General features: G+C 42.6%; 1 protein-coding gene across 2 annotated transcripts in view; it reads left to right on the top strand.

Annotated features, from left to right (window-relative positions):
• Positions 1-1,187: 1,187 nt before the first annotated feature.
• The window catches only part of RMDN2 (regulator of microtubule dynamics 2), a 157,588-nt gene continuing 136,261 nt past the window's right edge, over positions 1,188-22,514 (top strand). Inside the window, exons 1-3 of one of the 2 annotated variants that reach the window (XM_069769016.1) lie at positions 1,223-1,307; positions 17,380-17,476; positions 17,594-18,297. In XM_069769016.1, the coding sequence (XP_069625117.1) occupies positions 17,858-18,297 (440 nt within the window). In that variant the 5' untranslated portion in view covers positions 1,223-1,307; positions 17,380-17,476; positions 17,594-17,857. Of the gene's footprint in view, positions 1,308-17,379; positions 17,477-17,593; positions 18,298-22,514 lie in introns of both variants that reach the window. The other variant, XM_069769014.1, reaches the window with a different exon arrangement.

The raw sequence follows: 22,514 nt of genomic DNA, 5'->3' as shown, positions 1-22,514 counted from the left end.
AAGGGGTTAAATAATTTTCTTAAAAAACATACAAAAGCAATGTTGGATACCTCCAGCCCTGCCTCTTTCACCTACACCGCAACATCAACCTCCTCCTCCAGTTGTACCTCCGCCTCCTGGTTCAAGAATATTATTTTTTATTCTATGTTATTTTAAGTCATTTTCCTATCCACATTTGTTTGACTGGAATTATTCTGCTCTTACCCCCATTTTACCTCCTTTTGCAGCCCCTAGCCCTTACTATGACCATTTTACAGCCATTTAAAAAAAAATAAAGCTGGGAAATAGGGGTTTTCCAAAACTGGAAGACCCCCTTATGGCCCTCCCTGCGGGATTCACCTGTTACTCCTTTTTTAGTGCATCATTAATCGATAACCCCTTAATAATATAATAATGTATAATAATAATAATAATAATAGCCCAAGGGTGAATCATAATGGAAAAACAAATCTATGCTTACCTCCAGGGCTGCCGTTGCTCCTCCGCCTTGAGTCCTCACCCGCCAGCTAACCTAAACAATGTCATGTGACAGCTGCAGCCAATCAGCAAGCGCTGATTGACTGCAGCATTCACAGTTTTGTCTGAGCAGAAACACAATTTCATTCACTCAGATGCAAATGTGAAGGCCACAGATTAGCTGCAGCGGTTGACATAGTACAGGATGGAGGATAGAGAAGCTGCGACTGTCTAGGAGTGTCTAGGAGGTAAGTATAGTGTTTTCATCTTCTTGCTGCACCCTGGGGGGATTAATTAGGGGATGTCCAGCTGTGGACAGCATTTCTAATTAGGGTTTATAAAACTCGATCTCGGAACACAGTATTGGGGCTCGTACTCACATGCGAGAAACTCGGATAAGTTTCGCACGTCGATACCCGGCACCCGGATTGGAGCGTGCGGCTTCATGTATTGACGCACGCACGCACGCACGCACGCACGCACGCACGCACGCACGCACGCACGCACGCACGCACGCACGCACACTCTCTATGGGGTGACGGGGTACAATGCATTTTCTCAGCTTCTGAATATATGTTTATATTACATATATATATTTATATTATATACAGTCCCTCTCGTAGCAGTGTCCTTGTGGCTCCCACTGTCCTTGGACCCCAGGGCACCAGAGTGACCACCAGACCTCCGGCATCTCCTGTACATCCCGCCTACATCGTGTAAGAGGGGGAGGGACCTTTTCTCTCCCGGAACTAATGTTTCTACATTCCTGTGTAGCAACCGAGAGCGCGCTGCTGGCACACACCGAGGTGTCAAATCCGAGGAGCTGCAGCTGCTGGAGACGTAGCCCAGTGGTGAGTGCGCTGACAGGGGCTGTCGTGTCCCCTCACTGACCTGTGCGGCTGCTGTTGCTGGAGCAGTCATGGAGTCCTCACTCTGTGCTGGGAATACTATTATGACACTATGTCACAGCAGCATGTAGGAAACCAAGGGGAGGTTTCTAGCGATAAGCTGTGTATATTTGGTCAGACATTACTGACTATTCCCCAGCATGCTGTAGATCCCTCTGGCTGTGGCACAGGAGCAGGGGATCAGCATCCATCTTTCCCTGACCTCTGTCTCTGGGAGATGAAGACCTCTGTCTCTGGGAGATGATGAAAATCCCCCACTGACCCAAGTCCAAATAACTTTTCTACTGTCATAAATAACTTCCACTGTGCAAGGGTCAAAGCCGACTCTGTTTCAAAGATCGATATGATGTTATTTCAGGTTAGGTGTGAATTGATTGGCAGTTTGTAGGTTCATTGTACTGTAATGGGGATTTCTTCAGTAGTGATTCGTAAACGTGCTCGGATAAGGCGCTATCCGTGCTCGGGTGCTGAGTGTCTTCGGCGTGCTCGAATAATATGTTCGTGTCCCAACGCCTGCATGTCTCCTAGCTGTTCAATAGCTGCAACACATGCAGTGATTGCCTAAGAAACCGGTAATCCATACGTGTGTCGCGGTTGTCGAACAGCAGTGAGACATGCAGGCGTTGGGACACAAACATATTATTCGAGCACGCCAAAGACACTCCGTTAGCACCCGAGCACGGATAACACCTTATCCGAGCACGTTCTTTCATCACTAGTCTTTATATAAAATATCACTGGTCAAGCAAAGTGATCTGTAGAGTCTGCATTTTACTGTCCTGGTACGTGGAGTTGTCCTGTCATCCTTCCCTGATTAGATGGTCAGATTAAAAAAAAAAAATCAGCAACCAGTAGCTCAAACATTGGGAGAATATTTGCTTAAGTTAATGTGCTGTCAATATTTGACGTCGTGGGCATGCACCTTAAGGATGATCCGTGTTAGAGACACTATGAATGTCACTATAAAAATTACATTTCTCAGGAGTAGACACCAGTAACTCTGCTTAAAACTTATCCCATGACTGTTTTATTTTACTAAACCAATATGCTCCTGGGTGCGCCTATACAACTCGTACAAAATAACGTATTCAGGATCTGTGGAAATATCTTGAATAATACAGTCACACATATAGCAACCAACATGGGAACAGCTGAGCACATGCCCAGTACTCCCCATTGACTATAATGAAAAATGTGTGCCGCCGGCTCTCCTTTTAGGCATCTATATTATACGTTCTCAGGACAGTGCTGCGTTTTGCTGCTTGTCTGTTGGTTTCAAGCTTGTGCGGCCTATTGGTAATACATTGGGTTAAGTTTAGGACAAATGCAGCATCTGTGAGCATCCTCAGACTAATAGAAGGTACACCAACTACACTGCTCAAAAAAAATAAAGGGAACACTAAAATACCACAGAAATCACTGAATAAAATATTCCACTTGTAAATCTTTATTCACTACATAGTGGAAAGCGTTGAGAACAATAAAACATAAAAAATTATCAATGTAAATCAAAATTAATATCTCATGGAGTCCTGGATTTGGACGATACTCAAAATCAAAGTGGAAAATCAAATTACAGGCTGATCCAACTTCAGTGGAAATGCCTCAAAACAATAAAATTATGCTTAGTAGTGTGTGTGGCCTCCACGTGCCTGTATGACCTCCCTACAATGCCTGGGCATGCTCCTGATGAGGCGGCGGATGGTCTTCTCCCAGACCTGGACCCCCCAGACCTGGACCCCCCAGACCTGGACTAAAGCATCCGCCAACTCCTGGACAGTCTGTGGTGCAACGTGACGTTGGTGGATGGTGTGAGACATGATGTCCCAGATGTGTTCAATCAGATTCAGTTCTGGGGAACGGGCAGGCCAGTCCATTGCTTCAATGCCTTCATCTTGCAGGAACTACTGACACACTACAGCCATATGAAGTCTGGCATTGTCCTGCATTAGGAGGAACCCAGGGCTGCATTAGGAGGAACCCAGGGCCAACCGCACCAGCATATGGTCTCACAAGTTGTCTGAGGATCTCACCTCGGTACCTAATGGCAGTCGGGCTACCTCTGGCGAGCACATGGAGGGCTTTGCGGCCCTCCAATGAAATGCCACTCCACACCATTACTGACCCACTGCCAAACTGGTCATGCTGAAGGATGTTGCAGGCAGCAGATCCCTCTCCACGACGTCTCCAGACTCTGTCACGTCTGTCACATGTGCTTAGTGTGAACCTGCTTTCATCTGAAGAGCTCAGGGCGCCAGTGGCCAATCTGCCAATCCTGGTGTTCTGTGGCAAATGCCAATCGTCCTGCATGGTGTTGGGCTGTGAGCACAACCCCCATCTGTGGGCGTCGGGCACTCAGATCTTCCTCATGGAGTCGGTTTCTAACAGTTTATGCAGACACATGCACATTTGTGGCCTGCTGGAGGTCATTTTGCAGGGCTCAGGCAGTGCTCCTGTTTCTCCTTGCACAAAGGCTGAGGTAGCGGTCCTGCTGCTGGGTTATTGCCCTCCTACGGCCCCCTCCACATCTCCTGGTATACTGGCTTGTCTCCTGGTAACACCTCCAGCCTCTGGACACTACGCTGGCAGACACAGCAAACCTTCTTGTCACAGCTCGCATTGATGTGCCATCCTGGATGAGCTGCTCTACCTGAGCCACTTGTGTGGGTTTTAGAGTCCGTCTCATGCTACCACGAGTGTGAAACACAAAGAGTGTGACCAAAACATCAGCCAGAAAGCATTGGTACTGAGATGTGGTCTGTGGTCCCAACCTGCAGAACCACGCCTTTGAGTGTGTCTTGATAATTGCCAATAATTTCTAATTCTGTTGCTTCAGTGTTCCCTTTATTTTTTTGAGCAGTGTGTTTTTAAGCAGTTATGACTAGGGTTGAGCAAAACGGATCGTTCATTTTCAAAAGTCGCCGACTTTTGGCAAAGTCGGGTTTCATGAAACCCAACCCGATCCCTGTGTGGGGTCGGCCATGCGGTACGCGACTTTCACGCCAAAGTCGCGTTTCGTATGACGCGCTTGGTGCCATTTTTTCAGCCAATGAAGGAGCGTGGGCAGAGTGATGACACAGGTCTTAGGGGCGTGGACGGACGCCTATCGTCATCTTGTCGATTGTGCGCTGTAGCGATTTGCAATGTGTAACACAAGCTTTTCTGTTCAGGGACGAAGGGGAGAGAGGGAGAGAGAGAGAAAAAAATAAAACCAAAATTAAAAAAAATAAAAAATTCCCATTGTCTTTGCATTGGGTTTCGTGTTTCGGTCGATCCCCGACTTTTCGCCATAATCGGCCGATTTCACTCGACTCGACTTTAGAGATAGTCGGGTTTCGCGAAACCTGACTCGACCCTAAAAAAGTAAAAGTCGCTCAACCCTAGTTATGACCACAACATTTTCTGCCACAGTGCTACATGTCAGTCAGCTAGTGCCTGCTGCGTGGCACAGTAAGTGAATCTAACAGTTGTTCAGTTTATAAGATTGATGCTTTAGAGCACTGAAAACTTATTCTAAATCGGTTCAGCTAAAACTTTATATTACGGTAATTAAAAATATGTACATTTAAAATGGTATTAATTGAAATTTCTGCTATTCCTTTGTTTAAAGGGAACCTGTCACCCCGTTTTTTCAGTACGAGATAAAAATACTGTTAAATAGGGCCTGAGCTATGCGTTACTATAGTGTATTTTGTGTACCCTGATTCCCCACCTATGCTGCCGAAATAACTTACCAGAGTCGCCTTTTTCACCTGTCAATCAGGCTGGTCAGGTCAGATGGGCGTGGCGACATCGCTGTTTCTTCCCCCACAGATCACCAGGGAAATAGCGCAGATCGCGCGTTTTTTCTTCTCCTGCCCAGTGGATTCGGAAGATGGGCATGCGCAAACCACTACGCCACCAACGGAAAGATATGCAAGATCTGGGGGAAGAAACAGCGATGTCGCCACGCCCATCTGACCTGACCAGCCTGATTGACAGGCGAAAATGGCGACTTTGGTAAGTTATTTCGGCAGCATAGGTGGGGAATCAGGGTACACAAAATACACTACAGTAACGCACAGCTCAGGCCCTATTTAACAGTATTTTTATCTCGTACTGAAAAAACGGGGTGACAGGTTCCCTTTAAAATGAATGTCATTAGATTCATGTGCCCGAACCACGTGCAGCATGAATCAGAGATTAACTGCGCAACTTCAACCCGGTGTGTTTTACACTGTGATGTTCTGGAGAAGACACTTTTCAAAGCAGTCCGGGTACTATAGAGAGATGCCTGACTAGTCTAGGGTGGCCTCTCGCTGCCCCATTTCATCTGGTTAACGGGTCTCTCCCATATGTACCTCAACGGTTTTGCGTTCTTTGAAATTCAAACAAATGACAGGTACCCTTTAAAAGGTTGTTCAACATTGATATTTATAATGTTGTAGCGGTCCTATCACTTGGATCCCCATCGATCCAGATAATGGTGCTCTGAAATGCTCTGATAGAATAGAGCGTTGTACTCACTAATTTTCACAATCCCATAGAGACTGCTTAAAGTTCCATTCACTCGGACATTTCAGAGCCCCATTCTTGGTATTTTGGGGTCCCAGCAGAAAGACCCCATTGCTCAGCAGGGCCTAATGGGTATGAGTATTTTTTTTTTTTATCATTGATTAATAGTCTTTCATACATATGGGCATGTTCGTACGTTGTGTACCTTACACGTTTTTGTCACTTTTTTACTTGCATTTTTCACGCCTTTATTTGAATATTTGAAAAGTGTTGCCAAAACGCTGAAAGAATGGACATCTGCATATACACGGACAGGGAGTGCCCTGGGCCGGCTGACACTGAGGACCGAACTAGATGCTGGAGAAGGGTAGTTTGAATCTTTTTGCGCATCTTTAGTACCATGTAGTTTTGGTGCCATTATAAGTCTATAGATAAAGATTGACAGATCCCCCAAGCAAGTTTCATTACTTAAAAATAGAATCATGTTTATAGTGGTCACCTTCACTGCCATATAGAATTTGCCCGCGGCCCACAAACATTGCGGGGTAGATTTCCTAACACTGCCTAGTTTTTAGAAGGTGAATGATTACACTGACCAGTCTGTGTATGTCCGTCTCATCATCTTGGTGAATCTTTTGACTATTTATAGGCTTACTTTGCGCTAGAAATTTTCCTAAAAATTTGACAGCAATTTTGCTGTACTTTACTGTACTTTAAAAAGCTGTCAATATGATTTGGCAATGCACAGTGAACACATGGCTAAAATGGCACTGTTATACAAATTTATGCATTTGGTGAAGAAATCCGTTTTGTTTTTATTAATCAGCATTTGAAGTTTTCTTCTAATGAGATTTAAGAGCACAGGGTCTTACTGGTGCCAAATTTTATTGTAGATCTGCCAGGAAATCAATCTGCACACTTGCCACATACGGCAATGACAGCACTGGCACCAGATTTCTAACATTAGGCCGGTCATCGAAAAATAAGTGACCTGTCATTCAAACACTTGAGGCCAACAGAGGAGATGGGTCAGGGGTATAAGACCTAGTGCAAAGTAGACAAAGTCCCTGTGCACTAAAATCTCTTTAGAGGAAAACTTCAAATGCTGAGTAAAGAATGGCAAATAAGAGGATTTCTTTATCACAGGTATCAAATTAATCTGTCTAACATCGCCATTATAGCCATGTTCTTACTTTACATTGCAAAATTGAGCTGTCAGTTTCTTTTGAACCCTTTCACAACCATTGATGTATCTATTCATCATGTTCGGAAAAGGTTCCAGACTTATGACTTATGGGTACGTCATGACGATCGTGCGTGGCAGAGGATCTGTGACATTGCGTTTGCAGCCGGAAGCTCGGCTTAAGCTATAAGCTCCGGCTGTCATAGCCAGCACCATTTCACCCCCTAAATGCCGCAGCATCTAGAAGAATGGGAGAAGGAGGGGGCTCGCTCTCCCTTACAATCGATGCCCTCGTGATATCATCGCGAAGGCCTGATTGCTGCCTTGGGATCAAAAAGTCATCATAGCCAGCTTGCAGCAAGCTTTTGAGCCCATGCCCAGAGCATGGTCTAAGAGACTACTGTCAGTGTAGTACTGCATAATACCAGCAATCAGTCATAAAAGCTAAAGTCCCATAGAGGTCTAAGTAAGAGAATAAAAGTTAAAATATTTTAAAATAATCTTAAGATAAAGAACAAAAAAGTGGAAAATATTAAACCAATAAATAAGTATATTTGTGTAAAAATAAATAAAATTCACGTATTTAGTATTGCCATGTCTGGAACAACCCTACCTACAAAACTGTCGAAGTAGTTAACCCCCTAACCCTTTCATGACCTATAATGTATAGTTACGTCATGGTTCATCTCCCGGAATTTTATGCGGGCTCTGGCGCTGAGCCTGCAACTTTCCCGTCACATGACAGCTGATTGATCAGCTGTCTAGTGCCCCTAAGAGCATCAGGTGGAATCGCGACCCACCCACGACATTTAAATTGAAAAAGGCTGCTGTCAATCTGTGACTGCGGCATTTAACATGATTGTGCCGGAAGCGTGTCACAAACACCACCCATTGGCGCCCATCACGTGATCATGGGGCGCCGAAGGATTGGCAATCACAACTGGAGGTCTGCAGAAGACCCCCCCCTGCTTGTTATAGCAGATGATGATTTTGCTTCAGCCCTGCTATGTGTAGCACAAGTGATCTGACGAGCGCTGCTTCAAGTCTCCTAAAGAGACTATTTAAAAAAAAAAAAAATTTAAAAAATTTAGAAGTTCAAACCACACCACTTTTGAATGGGGTAAAATAAAAAATACACATATTTAGTATTGCCACGTTCAGAAACCCGATCTGTAAAAATATACCGTAAAAAGAATTAATCCGATCAGCGCAACGATAAATAAATAAATCAAAACTCCCGAATTACTTTTATTGGTCATTGCAATAACAGGCTGTCAAAATACTGTATTTACCCCAAAATGGCATCAATAAAAACGTCAGCTCGATGCACAAAAATTAAGCCTTCACTCAGCCCCAGATTCAGAAAATTGGAGATGCTGCAGGACTTGGAAAATGCTCCCTTTCTATTTTATTTTTTTCAAACTGTGGATTTTTTTCCCATCTCAAAGATCAAAAAGAACGATACATGTTTGGTATCTGCGAACTCGTAATGACCTGGAGAATCATAATACAGGTCAGTTACAGCATCTAGTTAAGGCCTCTTTCACACTTCAGTCTTTTGGCGTCAGTCAAAAACCGCCATTTTCCTCAAATAGCGGTTCAGCCATTTTTTTGGGCGGATCCGCTATTTTCCCAATGACTTGCATTAGCGACGGATTGTGGCGGATGGTCGTCCGTTCCATCCGCCATGCGACGGATCCGTCGAGATTTGGCAGACGTTTTCTGAAAATAGACGGACATTGAAACGTTTTTTGTCAACGCCGAAATGGCGGATTGCGACGGATCCGTCGCGTCTGCCATTCCATAGAATGGCCGCCTATGGGTGACGGATCCGCCGCAACAGTTTTTTCGGCGGATCCGTCGCCCCATTCCGTTTTTTCAATTGCGCATGTTCCAAAAAGTAGATACTTTTCCCAGACAACCCCCAAGTAACGGATCCGTCAAAAAAACAGACCCGTTAGAACCGTTTTCTCAACAATTGTGACAGATCCGTCAATCCGTCACTATGTCAGTAGTGACTGACGCCAAACAACTGAAGTGTGAAAGAGGCCTAACATGGTTAAAAAAAAAAGACCCAAAACAATTGTGCAATTGCACTTTTTTTTTTTTTGCAGTTTCACCGCACTTCAAATTTTTTTTTCTGATTTTCCAGTATACTATAAGGTAAAATCAATGGTGTTGTTCAAAAGTACAACTCGTTTTCCGAAAAAACTAGCCCTCATACTTCAGTATTTATGAAAAAATAAAAAAGTAATGGCTCTGATAAGAAGGGGAGTAAAAAAGGAAAATGCAAAAAATGGAAAATCTTAAAGTTGTGAAGGAGTTAAACATGGCGAGAAATGATGCTTTGTCATCATACCGCTGAACAAATATGGAATAAAACGCGATCAAAAAGTCAAATGGAAATAAAAATGGTATAGCTGGAAATGTCATCTTGTCCCGCAAAAAGCAAGCTGCTCTACAGCTCCACCAGGACAGAAATTAAAACGTTATAGCTTTCAGAATAAATTAATGCAAAAACAATTATTTTTTTTCTATAAAATGGCTTTTATTGTGTGAAAACTGCAAAACATAAAAAATACTATATAAATGTGGTATCACTGTAATCATACTGACCTGAAAAATAAAGCTGCCTTACAACTTTTACCGCACTGTGAACGGCATGGTGTGCCAGGGATCAGGACGTTTGCTGAGCTTCTTTAAACCACTGAATTAATAGACTTCCTAGTGGATTTTTATTGATGTGCCAACTGTGGGAACATCTCAGGACCATGCCTGGACAAGCACAAGAGAGAAGATTGATGGCTACCAGGATTATGGATGCTGCAAAGCTCTGTACTTTAAGGAGGGCGAATACGCTGTCAAAAGCTCGCCAGATCTGATGCTGACCTCACCACCCAAGCAGTGGATTTTCCTCCACCAAGAATGCACTTCCCCTGCTCAAACGTGCATGTCACAGGAGACAGGGCATGAAGACGACAATGCAGCATCTTCCCTTGGGATTAATCTACAACAAACTGCAGATCTAAAAGGGAAGAGAATGGTTCCTTGCACTTTAGCTGGACTTTCCCTTTCTCCAGCTCTGGCTGTGTTGCCAGAGCCCGAACAGCACGGTAACTATCAGGAGTCCCTGTCCCAGTTGACGCTCACACCAAATCGTGACAACAGAACGGGGCATCACATAACAAGGTACATAGACCAGCAACATTTAAGAACTTTTAATGAGAATTTTGGGAAAGCACAGCACGTTCCTCCGCTATTAAAGGGAGATGTGAATACTGATAATCCGAACCAAGCGTCATAGCTGCTTCCAACACAGAATGGAGAACAGAGGATTGACAGCTGTTTACTTTCCGTGGATGAGTTGAAGGTTGTACAGTGGGGAAAATAAGTATTTGATACACTCCTGATTTTGCAAGTTTTCCCACCTACAAGGAATTTAGAGGTCTGTAATTTTTATCGTAGATACTTTTTACATAATTAATTTGCATTGTATTGCATGAAATAAGTATTTGATACAATATAAATACAGATATTAATATTTGCTACAGAAACCTTTGTTTGCAATTACAGAGGTTAGACGTTTCCTACAGTTCTTGACCAAGTTTGCACACACTGCAGCAGGGATTTTGACCCACTTCTCCATACAGAACTTCTCCGGATCTTTCAAGTTTCGGGGCTGTCGTTGGGCAACATTGAGTTTCTGCTCCCTCCAAAGATTTTCTATTTGGTTCAGGTCTGGAGACTGGCTAGGCCACATCGGGACCTTGAAATGCTTCTTAAGGAGTGACTCCATACTTGCCTTGCCTGTGTGTTTCGGGTCATTGTCATGCTGGTAGACCCAACCACGACCCATCTTCAATGATCTTGTTGGTCAAAATCTCATGATACATGACCCCATCCATCCTCCCTTCAATGTGATACAGTTGTCCTGTTCCCTTTGCAGAAAAGCACCCACAAAGTATGATGTTTCACCAACCATACGTCACGGTTGGGACCGTGTTTTTTGGAGTTGTACTCATCCTTCTTCCTCCAAACACGGCAACTGGAGTTGATACCGAAAAGTTCTATTTTGGTCTCATCTGACCACGTGACCTTTTCCCATGCCTCCTCTGGATCATCCAGATGGTTATTAGCGAACCTCAAACTGGCCTGGACATGTGCTGGCATGAGTAGGAGATTCTTGCATGCCCTGCAGAATTTTAATCCATGATGGCGTAGTGTTACTAATGGTAATGTTTGAGACTATGGTACCAGCTCTCTTCAGGTCATTCACCGGGTCCTCCAGTGTAATTCTGGGTTGATTCCTGACCTTTCTCAAAATCATCCTTGCCCCACAAAGTGAAACCTTACATGAAGCCCCAGACCGAGGAAGATTGACAGTCATCTTGTGTTTCTTCCATTTTCTAATAATTGTGCCAACAGGTGTTGCCCTCTTACCAAGCTGCTTGCCTATTGTCCTGTAGCCCATCCGAGCCTTGTGCACGTCTACAACTTTGTCTCTTGGGTTCTTAGATATCTCTTTGGCCTTGGCCATGGTTGAGAGGTTGGAGTGTGATTTCTGTGGACAGGTGTCTTTTATACAGGTAATTAGTTCAAACAGGTGAAATTTATATAGGTAATGAGTGCAGGGTAGGAGGGCTTCTTAAAGAAAAACTAACAGATCTGTGAAAGCCAGAATTCGTGCTAGTTGGTAGCTGATCTCATTGAATAAAATGCAATTTAATTCTTTAAAAAAATCATAAAATGGGATTTTTCTGGGTTTTGTTTAGATTCTGTCTCTCACAGTTGGTGTACCTGCAATAAAATGTACAGATCTCCCCATTCTTTGCAGGTGGGAAAACTTGCAAAATCGGCAGTGTATCCAATACTTATTTTCCCCATATAATTTCACAGCAGGGATCTTTATTAGAGGTTCAGAAGTGAAGGCTGTCGCTCACAATGGATCTCTGATACAGTGATTCTGATGGGAGCACTCTTTTATTAAAACGGATATGAAGCTCACATGACGAGGACGTAAAGCTTCAGGTTACTCACATAATTCTAGTGAATCAGACAGTCTGAAGGTACAAATCCTAAACCTAATGGAATAACCCTTTTTTCAAAATCACCCTCATCCATAATAAAGCATTCTATAGCTCTAAAAGTACTTAAGTTTAAGAAACCTCCTCTTCAGATGAGGATAAAATAGGAGGTGCACAAAGTTTGAAGTCATCACTTAACATCAGTCGGAACAGATTTGGCAGACTGGAAGAACTTGAAACTAATAACCCATTTAAAGATAATCTGTCACCTCCCCTGGGACGTTTATGACCTATTAAAATGGGCATACAAGTAATAGAAATGTTAAACTAGTCCTACCTGTATGCCTCATATTAGCGATCTTGTTATTGAGAAATCTTATATTCTTTCCTTATGCAAATGATTTCTTCCAGGCTCCTGTGCCTGGAAGAAATCGTTGCCTACTGTCTTCATTATAATACTACTTCCCTCCCATTCACATCCGTTCTGGCGCTGGAGTACGTTGCCTGAACTCCCTCTACAATATGTACCTTTGTCTCCCTTCTATGGCCACTGCATTCAGAGATCTGTACAGGCGCCAGTGACTTCCGCTCCAGCCACCTCCGGCTGTGTGACAATAAGATGCTCTACCCACTTCCTCTCTGCATAGTCATTGCTAAGAACCATGTATACATAGCAATGACTATGCAGGGAGGAAGTGGGGAGAGCACCTGATCGTCACACACGCCAAAGGTCACTGAAGGGGGAGTAACCGGCGCCTATACAGAAGATCCCTAAATGCAGTGGCCATAGAAGGCAGCTTGGAATAACTCATTAGCATAAGGAAAGAATATAAGATTTCTCAACAACAAGACCATTAATATGAGGCATACAGGTAGGACTAGTTTAACATTTCTATTACCTGTATGCCCATATTAATAGGTTATATACGTCCTGGGGGTAACAGATTCCCTTTGAAGATATACCTGCAACTAATGAACAAGGTTCCAATGTATACTTCAGGAGGTTTTAATACATTTTTTTTTGTATTTTTTTAATTATCTACCAACAGTGGTCAATGATATAGACCCAGACAGTACCAATACCACACATAAGAGAATTCTATTAACCAGTCCCACAACAACATAGAGGGGAGCAATATAAATAGAAATGGCTCACTTACCAATCCAATTTTAGAGATGTCTTGTAAGAACATAACGTAAGTGAAATGAGGCTGTCTTTTCAAAAGCTCTCTGAACACCAAATTACTGCTGACATCCCATCATCTTTTCTAAACACACCTACAAAATTGGACAAAACTGAAACAGAATTGGCTAATATAGTTTTAAACCAAAAATATATGGTTGATTGTTTTACAAAAAGTATGGCAAATTTTGAGGATAACTCAAGGAAAAATAATTTAAAGGTTAGGGGAGTCTCTGAAACAGTGACCTCTTCTCAACTGCTGAACTATGTCTTGAAAATGACAATTCTGCTAATTTCAGATGTACCTGATAAAATTATAGTCAATGCATAAAGAATTTCGAAACCTCGGCATCTATCTGATAAAGTACCAAGGAACATGATTGTCAGCTTTAAATCACTTGACGTAAGGACATATGCAAATTGCCGCTTCATGAAAAAAAGAGGACTTAAACTTTATAGCGCCACCTGTTGGAAGTAGCGATCCTACAAGTCACAATCAACCCTTTAACGAGTTGTGCAATATGACTTAGGATAAAAGCCAAATCAGTATCTCAATTCATAGACACGGTGTTTCGGGCTGTTGGCCCTCGTCCGTGGGAAGCATGAGAACTAATTTGGCTAGGTGAGAGGCTCTGGACTGGGGTCTAAGGGGTAACGTTTCTCCTTATGGAGAGTAACATACCAGCTCTGGCTTGTCAAGGTAAGGAGGCTTATTCGCAATGCAATGCTCCTCTGGGAAATTTTAATATGCAAATTGCCTCATCAGAAAAAAAGGAGGACTTAAACTCTATTTTACCACCTGTTGAAAGTAGCGATCCTACAAGTCACAATCAACCCTTTAACGAGTCGTGCAATATGTTTAGGATAAAAGCCAAATCAGTATCTCAATTCGTAGACACGGTGTTTCGGGCTGTTGGCCCTCATCAGTGGGAAGCATGAGAACTAATTTGGCTAGATGAGAGGCTCTGGACTGGGGTCTAAGGGGTAACGTTGCTTTGACAAGCCAGAGCTGGTATGTCACTCTCCATAAGGAGAAACGTTACCCCTTAGACCCTTGATGTAAGGAACAAATTAATTGCCATGACCAAACTACAAGCTCCGTACAATTCCATTCTCTTTTTTAAGGACCTATCTAAATTAACTTTTTCAAGCCAGACGAGCATTCAAAAGCACAACCAAAACACTCCTAAATGCTGAAATTAAATACTAGTGGATACAAACAGCAACCCTCCTAGTCTACCAAAGAAGAATTTTCACCATTGTCTCCAGGAGGTCTGGGATTACTACAACAGTTAAACATTTTATTTTCCATATAGATACAGACCACATCACCTTTTATATTCTGAATGACAAATCTTTCTTTTCATTTGAAAAAATAATTCTCTCAACTGATCCTCCCAAGACCAAGCCTGGACTACAAACTGGACAATAAAGTGGCACCATAATACAGATTTCAACAAAGTTTTTTTACAACAGGCTGAGTTTATTTTCTATGATTATTACAGGAATATCCACTCTAAGGCTAATGGAAATATTAAACCGAACTTTCCCCTCCCATGGTTGCGGAATAGTACCTAATTTGGCAAGTGTACATATTGCAACTAGCAAAACTTGTGTTTTGTGCTTGTTGCTTACCTTTCTTTTCTAGCTCTTATACCTACAGTGCCTTGTTAAAGTATTCGGCTCCCTGGAACTTTTCAACTCTTTTCCACATATCATGTTTCAAACATAAAGATGCCAAATGTAAATTCCTGGTGAAGAATCAACAACAAGTGGAACACAATTGTGAAGTTGAACGAAATGTATTGGTTATTTTAAATTTTTGTGGAAATTCAAAAACTGAAAAGTGGGGCGTGCAATATTATTCGGCCCCTTTACTTTCAGTACATTACCAAAATCCAATATATGAGGCAACACTTCCCTCAAGATACAGCTTAATCAACATCCCCCATAACACATGGGAAATATAGAGGCAACAACCAAAAAATAAATAGACCGTATAAAATATAATAATTTATTGAATATACATTAAAAAATAAACAAAGGGAAAATCACACAAACATCCGAGGGTAGTACAAAAAACACACATAGGTAACAGTGCACACATGTAATAATAAACACCCAGCTAACCTGATCCTAATATAAACACAATGCAAAGAATTGCAACTGCTCCATGCCAGAATTATATAAAGTGGCAATGCATGTGCAAATTAATCCTCCTAGTAAAGTGGCAATGCATATGCAAACTGAGCCTATATAACCAGAAGAATCAGGTAACTGATTCACTGTAACGTAACTTACATGTGGCATTAAACCTCGTATGTACTCCCTTGGGCACCCTGACAGCGCCGTTTCGCCTTGTAGCTTCCTCAACAGGGGGCGTATGTATTGGCGGTGCAGCTACGATCCTAATATACTAACGCGCACTGCTGCCTGCAATGTCCGAATCACCGGTGGTGCATTGCGCATGCGCCGGTCCCTGGACCTCCTCTGATGAAAACCGACTTCCTTCTCGTCGCGTCTGGAACGCAAACCAGCGTAAGCATGGTGAGCGAAGCAGGAAGTCCAGGAGGTACCTGACCCGCGCATGCGCCAACCGGGCACGGAGAAATGCATACAGCGCTATGGCAAAGATATCAAATTGCCGATATAAAGTGCCTAGTGCTACCTACAGGGGCCAAAATTCACAAATATAACAGGAATTGAATAGAAAAAAGAACTAGAAAGTTGTGTAACTATGTGCAATACCTCATATAATTAATAATATACCTATGTGACATATAGAATAAGACCCTCAAGTACCATGCTAAACAAATTTTTTTCATTTTAATATACAAGATCAGATACAGTATAGTACTGAATAATAAATATGCAAAGTACTCAATGGTCATTAAATACATAAAGTGCATATGTGCAACTACATAGAACACATACAACCCTCAACTGATTCATTATAATAATCTCCACATATGAAAATACTGACAATGTGATCAATTCATAAAAGGCAATATATATATAGTATCCCCCAGCACCAAACACATTAGACATAAAAAGCCGCATAATAACCTATAAACAACATATTTATTAAACCCCCCCCACACACACACGACCCCTCCCCCACAACTACATAAGTTATAAGATGGTATAACAAGTGATAGCTGGATCCATGTAGTAGTCTCTGAAACATAGGCCATTCGAATCCATACACCACCGAGAGGGGTCGGATAGGGTTCAATAACTAATAAAATAAAAGAAAAAGGTTAAAACCACAACACACACAATTAAAATCAAATTACAGATACTACACGGAGACTCGCTGATATTCACAAAAATGCAGCAAAACCCAAGGTTTCATTAAGGCCCTGTGGAACCATTGTTTTTAATAGGTAAATCCACCTACTCTCCTTTTGGGTCAAGACCTTACCAAGATTACCCCCTCTAAAGCCCAGATCAACCTGATCAATGGCTTGAATTTTAAGTCCCTTAGGGTCACAATTGTGATATAATCTAAAATGCCTTGGTAAGGTCTTGAGTCCACTAATATCCTCAGCAGAAAAGGCCTTCTCGATGTCTCTTATGTGTTCCCTTGTCCTGATCCTAAGCTTTTTTGTTTTTTTAATTTTCGATGTTTTCAGAAATAAACGCAAATCATATCGACCTAATTTTACCACCAATATGAAGTACAACATGCCACGAAAAAACATTCTCAGAATCACTGGTCTATGTTGAAGCACGCCAAAGTTATTACCACATAAAGTGACACTTTTCAGAATTGAAAAAATTGGCTTGGTCAAGATGAAAACAGGCTGGCGGATGGGGAGTGAAGGGGTTAAGCCACATCCCTTTCCAGAACCTTATTCCTTGTCTAGCAAGGCACAAAAATGGCATACAACTTGTAGTGCAAGGCAAAATTTGTGTGTTGTTGCACAAATTTTGCCAGAATTCTTAACGAACTTAGCTTAGGAAATCTACCTGGATTCTTAAAAGTAACACTTTGAGCCCAGATAGATGACCTGTCAGTCAGTGCATGGCATTTAACCTGCAGGAAAGTTCTATACACTAAGTGATTAATCAAACAGACATAAATTACAAAAGTAATGCCTTACATTGGGCTGATTTGTGTCACTGTAGGTCTCTGGAGGTTTCTGCAGCACTCAGAAATGATTTAGGAACTTTGAAACTGCATTTATTAAATTGGAGCATCTGTACCCAGCGGTGTAATGTGCTGGTAAGAAAGAGTAACCACATAACATTTCTTTTCTTCATATTTCATGCATATTTTGTAAGCTTCTGTGTCTGCTCAATATGCTTATGTTAGTTACTTAACAACTTTTCTGTTTGGCAGGCTTACAGAAATCACTGACGTTCAACGATGACTTTGGACCTTTGAAAAGTGAGATGTATTTAATAGACCTGGGACTTGTGGTCATTCTGCGACCACTGCGTTCTTGATGGCAGCCTTCACTAGGAGAACGTTATCATAGAAATTTGTGTAATAAATCTAGCAAAGGAAGAATGTAGCCTTCTACGTATTGAACTTTGTAACTCTTTGCTGATCAGTCATTGCCAAAAATCTCAGCATTGTTAGTTTAGCTCTTGCTGGGCTAACATGAGTAATATGATTCAATCTGAGCAAAGGAGCTTGCTTTTGGGCATCCTTACAGGAGCTGCAGGCGTTGGCATTGCCTTGTTCTGTTGGAGAAGATATGGGAAACATGGCTATTTCCTTGGCTTGCCCGAGAACTGGTCATCTGCTACTAACCAGAATCAGGACAACCAAGGAGCTGTCGTGGTCCTTCAAGGTCGTCAGCTGCAAATCTTGGAGAAACTGGGAAGCCTGCTGAAAAGTGTCGAGGAACTCAGGGAGGAGGTGAAATTTCTGAAGGAAACCATTCCTAAATTAGAAGTACAAATTAAAGATGAGCTAAGAGGCAAGAATGATGGGAGGAAAGTCAGTCCTCAGCACAGAAGTCTAAAAAGGAAGAAAAGTGAGATCACAAAACCGTCGGGTGAATATCCTAGTTCAGAGGAAGCAGAAAGTGAAGGAGGGTAAGTGTCAAGAATGTATGTACTCTACCTATATAGATTATGGCAGTGCTGGCCAGGCCTATGCTTTTTATTCCATGCTAATACCAGATTTTGATTTTGAGGATGTCGCACTCTGGCAACATTGTCTTTCATGAAGTTTTGGCCCAAACATATTTTTTACCTTATTACAGCAACTATTACTATACAGTCACGTTAGCCCGGTATTACTGGCTGAATGTGCCAGGTTTTCCCTACAGACCTAAGAATTGTATATATGCAAACACTCTATGTAATCTCCTTACTGCTGAGCTGAGATTAGTAATAAAGAGCTTATTCCACCTGCCAGATTTATTATGCAGAGTGCTGAAGTCTTTGAATTTAAGACGCCCACTTTAAGCTGTTTTAATTCGTACTTTTTTCAGATAAAGCATGACCCAAAAAGTCAGACATCTTTAAAGAGAACGTAAAATCACAGTTATCTTGTGTAAAACAAGGTATTAAAAGGTTACTCTCTAGTTTAAGTTGTAATTGTTTAAGGTACTGGCCACTTCTACAGTCTCTCATCGATGGCTGGCCTCAGGCAAGGAGCGCTGTGCTTACAAGCAAATTGCTATATAACCTCCATAGCAGCCACCTTCATTGTCTCTTGTGCGATTCTACAGCAGTAAAGCTGCCCCTTCAGCATCATCAGAGAGTGCACGATTCAGGGTCTCTCCATCAGGAGCATACTATCCCATCAGGCAGAAAACCTGGAGGCTGGAGAGTGATGCGTTACAGAAGAACAATGTTCAAAAAAAACCTGTTTGGGAGAGAAGAACAGACAAATCGCGGCGCCCTAAGTGCGTAAACACAATATTATAGTCTTTAAAGGGTGCACAATTTTATGCACTCACCTGATAAAAGACTAAATTGGCTTTAGATTGTGTATCCTCCAAATTCCCTCTGAGATACTTTTCAATATACAGGGCTTGCAGCTTGCCTCGGGTGGATCCAAGTGAGAGAGCCAGAGTAAGGCTCACACAGGATGAGTAGTTCAAGAAAAGCACATCCAGCCCATGAATGGCAGCGCTTCCCATGACTCACATTCAAAGATGATATTTCATATTTTTTTATTTCATAACTTAAAATAGAAGAGATACAACGCATTTCGGATACAGTATATATCCTTCTTCAGGTATCATAAAAACACAGTACAAATCCTACTAGTATAAAATTCAATTACACTTATATATAGTATCAAACCTTTTATCCCAGTCTCAGAAACTTGATTTGGGGTGTGGACCAAGTTCAGGAAAACACCCACTGATTGATACAGCCTTGTTAACATTGATGCAAGAAAGAGAGGAAAATATATATATATATATATATATATATATATATATATATATATATATATATATATATATATATATATATATATATATATATATATATATATATATATATATATATATATATATATCTATCTATCTCAAAGAAAAAAAAACCACAAGAGAAAAATAAATAAATAAAATTAAAAAAAAATAAAAATAAAATATTCTTTAAACTCTCTCTATGATATCATTCAATCCATTTGGAAATAATGTTCCCAAACGATATATCCAAAACGTTTCTTTCCTGTTTAAAAGAGCATTCCTGTTTGCAGCTCCAGAGGGTATCTGCTCCACTGGAGTTACATTTATGTTAAAAATTTTATTATGTTTAAGTAGTAGATGCCTTGAGAGACTATGTTTTAAAAAGCCATTTTTTGCTCTATTTCTGTGGCCATTAATGCGGGACCGCAGTGTCTGTACAGTGCGTCCCACATACTGCAAACCACAACTGCATGTGATGACATATACAACATGATCACTACTACAGGTGAGTCTTTGTGAGATTTCAAAGACATCACCAGTATTATTGCATTTAATAGTTTTAGCCCCATGATCTAGGATCCCACAGGTACAACATTTTTTGGAGTTGCATTTAAAAACTCCGGTGCCTTGAAGAACTCCACATAAAGTTTGATCTTTATTTTTATAAATGTTTTTTCTTTTTGGATCCAACTGTTTTTTTAATTTACTGGGGGCCACCAAATTTTTCAAAGTTTTCCCCCTTCTATATGTAATCCCTGGTTTATCAGGGAGATGTTTTCCCAAGACAGGGTCACGCTTCAAGATGTACCAATATTTAGAAAGCACAGTTCTTATGATTTTATTGCCCCTATTGAATGTTGTCACAAAATTCAATTTCCAGCGATCATCACTTTTTTCCTTACCAGTAGTCAAAGTATCCCCCTTCCTGGTTTTTCCTTTTAACCCCTTCCCGACCTTTGACGCATACGCTGCGTCATGAAAGTCGGTGCCATTCCGACCCATGACGCAGCATATGCGTCATGGAAAGATCGCGTCCCTGCAGATCGGGTGAAAGGGTTAACTCCCATTTCACCCGATCTGCAGGGACAGGGGGAGTGATAGTTTAGCTCAGGGGGGGGTGGCTTCACCCCCTCGTGGCTACCATCGCTCTGATTGGCAGTTTCACTTTCAACAGCCAATCAGAGCGATTTGTAATATTTCACCTAAAAAAATGGTGAAATATTACAATCCAGCCATGGCCGATGCTGCAATATCGCCCCCCCAGCCTCCCGATCTGTGGTCTGCTCCCCTCGGTCCTGTGCTCCGCTCCCCCGTCCTCCTGCCCGCTCCCCCCGTGCTCCAATCACACCCCCCGTGCTCCAATCAAACCCCCCCGCACTCCGATTCCCCCCCCCGCACAGCGATCCCTCCCCCCGCACAGCGATTTTCCCCCCCGCACAGCGATTTCCCCCCCGTGCTCCGATCCACCCGCCCGCACAGCGATCCCCCACTCCGTGCTCCAATCCACCCCCCCGTGTTCCGATACACCCCCCCGTGCTCCGACACCCCCCCCCCCCCCCGTGCCCTGATCTCCCCCCCCTTATACTTACCTGGCCTCCCGGGGACCGTCTGTCTTCTTTCCTGGGCGCCGCCATCTTCCAAAATGGCGGGCGCATGTGCAGTGCGCCCGCCGAATCTGCCGGCAGGCAGATTCGTTCCAGAGTGAATTTTGATCACTGAGATAGGTTATATCTCAGTGATCAAAATAAAAAAAAAAAGTAAATGACCCCCCCCCCCCTTTGTCACCCCCATAGGTAGGGACAATAAAAAAAATAATTTTTGTTTTTCCACTAAGGTTGGGGTAAGAACTAGGGTTAGGGGTAGGGTTAGGGTTAGGGTTTCGGTATGTGCACACGTATTCTGGTCCTCTGCGGATTTTTCCGCTGCGGATTTGATAAATCCGCAGTGCTAAACCGCTGCGGATTTATGGCGGATTTACCATGTTTTTTCTGCGCATTTCAATGCGGTTTTACAACAGCGATTTTCTATTTGAGCAGTTGTAAAACCGCTGCGGAATCCGCAGAAAGAAGTGACATGCTGCGGAATGTAAACCGCTGCGTTTCCGTGCAGTTTTTCTGCAGCATATGTACAGCGATTTTTGTTTTCCATAGGTTTGCATTGAACTGTAAACTCATGGGAAACTGCTGCGGATCCGCAGCGTTTTCCGCAGCGTGTGCACATACCTTTAGAATTAGGCTATGTGCACATGGTGCGGATTTGGCTGCGGATCCGCAGTGGATTGGCCGCTGCGGATTCGCAGCAGTGTTCCATCAGGTTTACAGTACGATGTAAACATATGGAAAGCCAAATCCGCTGTGCCCATGGTGCGGAAAATACCGCGCGGGAACGCTGCGTTGTATTTTCCGCAGCATGTCAATTCTTTGTGCGGATTCCGCAGCGTTTTACACCTGTTCCTCAATCGGAATCCGCAGGTGAAATCCACACAAAAAACACTGGAAATCCACGGTAAATCCGCAGGTAAAACGCAGTGCCTTTTACCCGCGGATTTTTCAAAAATGGTGCTGAAAAATCTCATACGAATCCGCAACGTTGGCACATAGCCTTAGGGCTAGGATTGGGTTGGAATTAGGGTTGTGGTTAGGGTTAGGGGTGTGTTGGGGTTACGGGTGTGTTGGGGTTAGGGTTGTGATTAGGGTTACGGCTACAGTTGGGATAAGGGTTAGGGGTGTGTTGGAGTTAGAATTGAGGGGTTTCCACTGTTTAGGCACATCAGGGGGTCTCCAAACGCAACATGGCGCCACCATTGATTCTAGCCAATCTTGTATTCAAAAAGTCAAATGGTGCTCCCTCACTTCCGAGCCCCGACGTGCACCCAAACAGTGG

The sequence above is a fragment of the Ranitomeya imitator genome, chromosome 5 (assembly GCF_032444005.1).
Source record: "Ranitomeya imitator isolate aRanImi1 chromosome 5, aRanImi1.pri, whole genome shotgun sequence".
Classification (NCBI taxonomy): domain Eukaryota; kingdom Metazoa; phylum Chordata; class Amphibia; order Anura; family Dendrobatidae; genus Ranitomeya; species Ranitomeya imitator.
The sequence above is the reverse complement of the archived record's forward strand: the minus strand, read 5'-3'. Positions and strand labels throughout refer to the sequence as shown.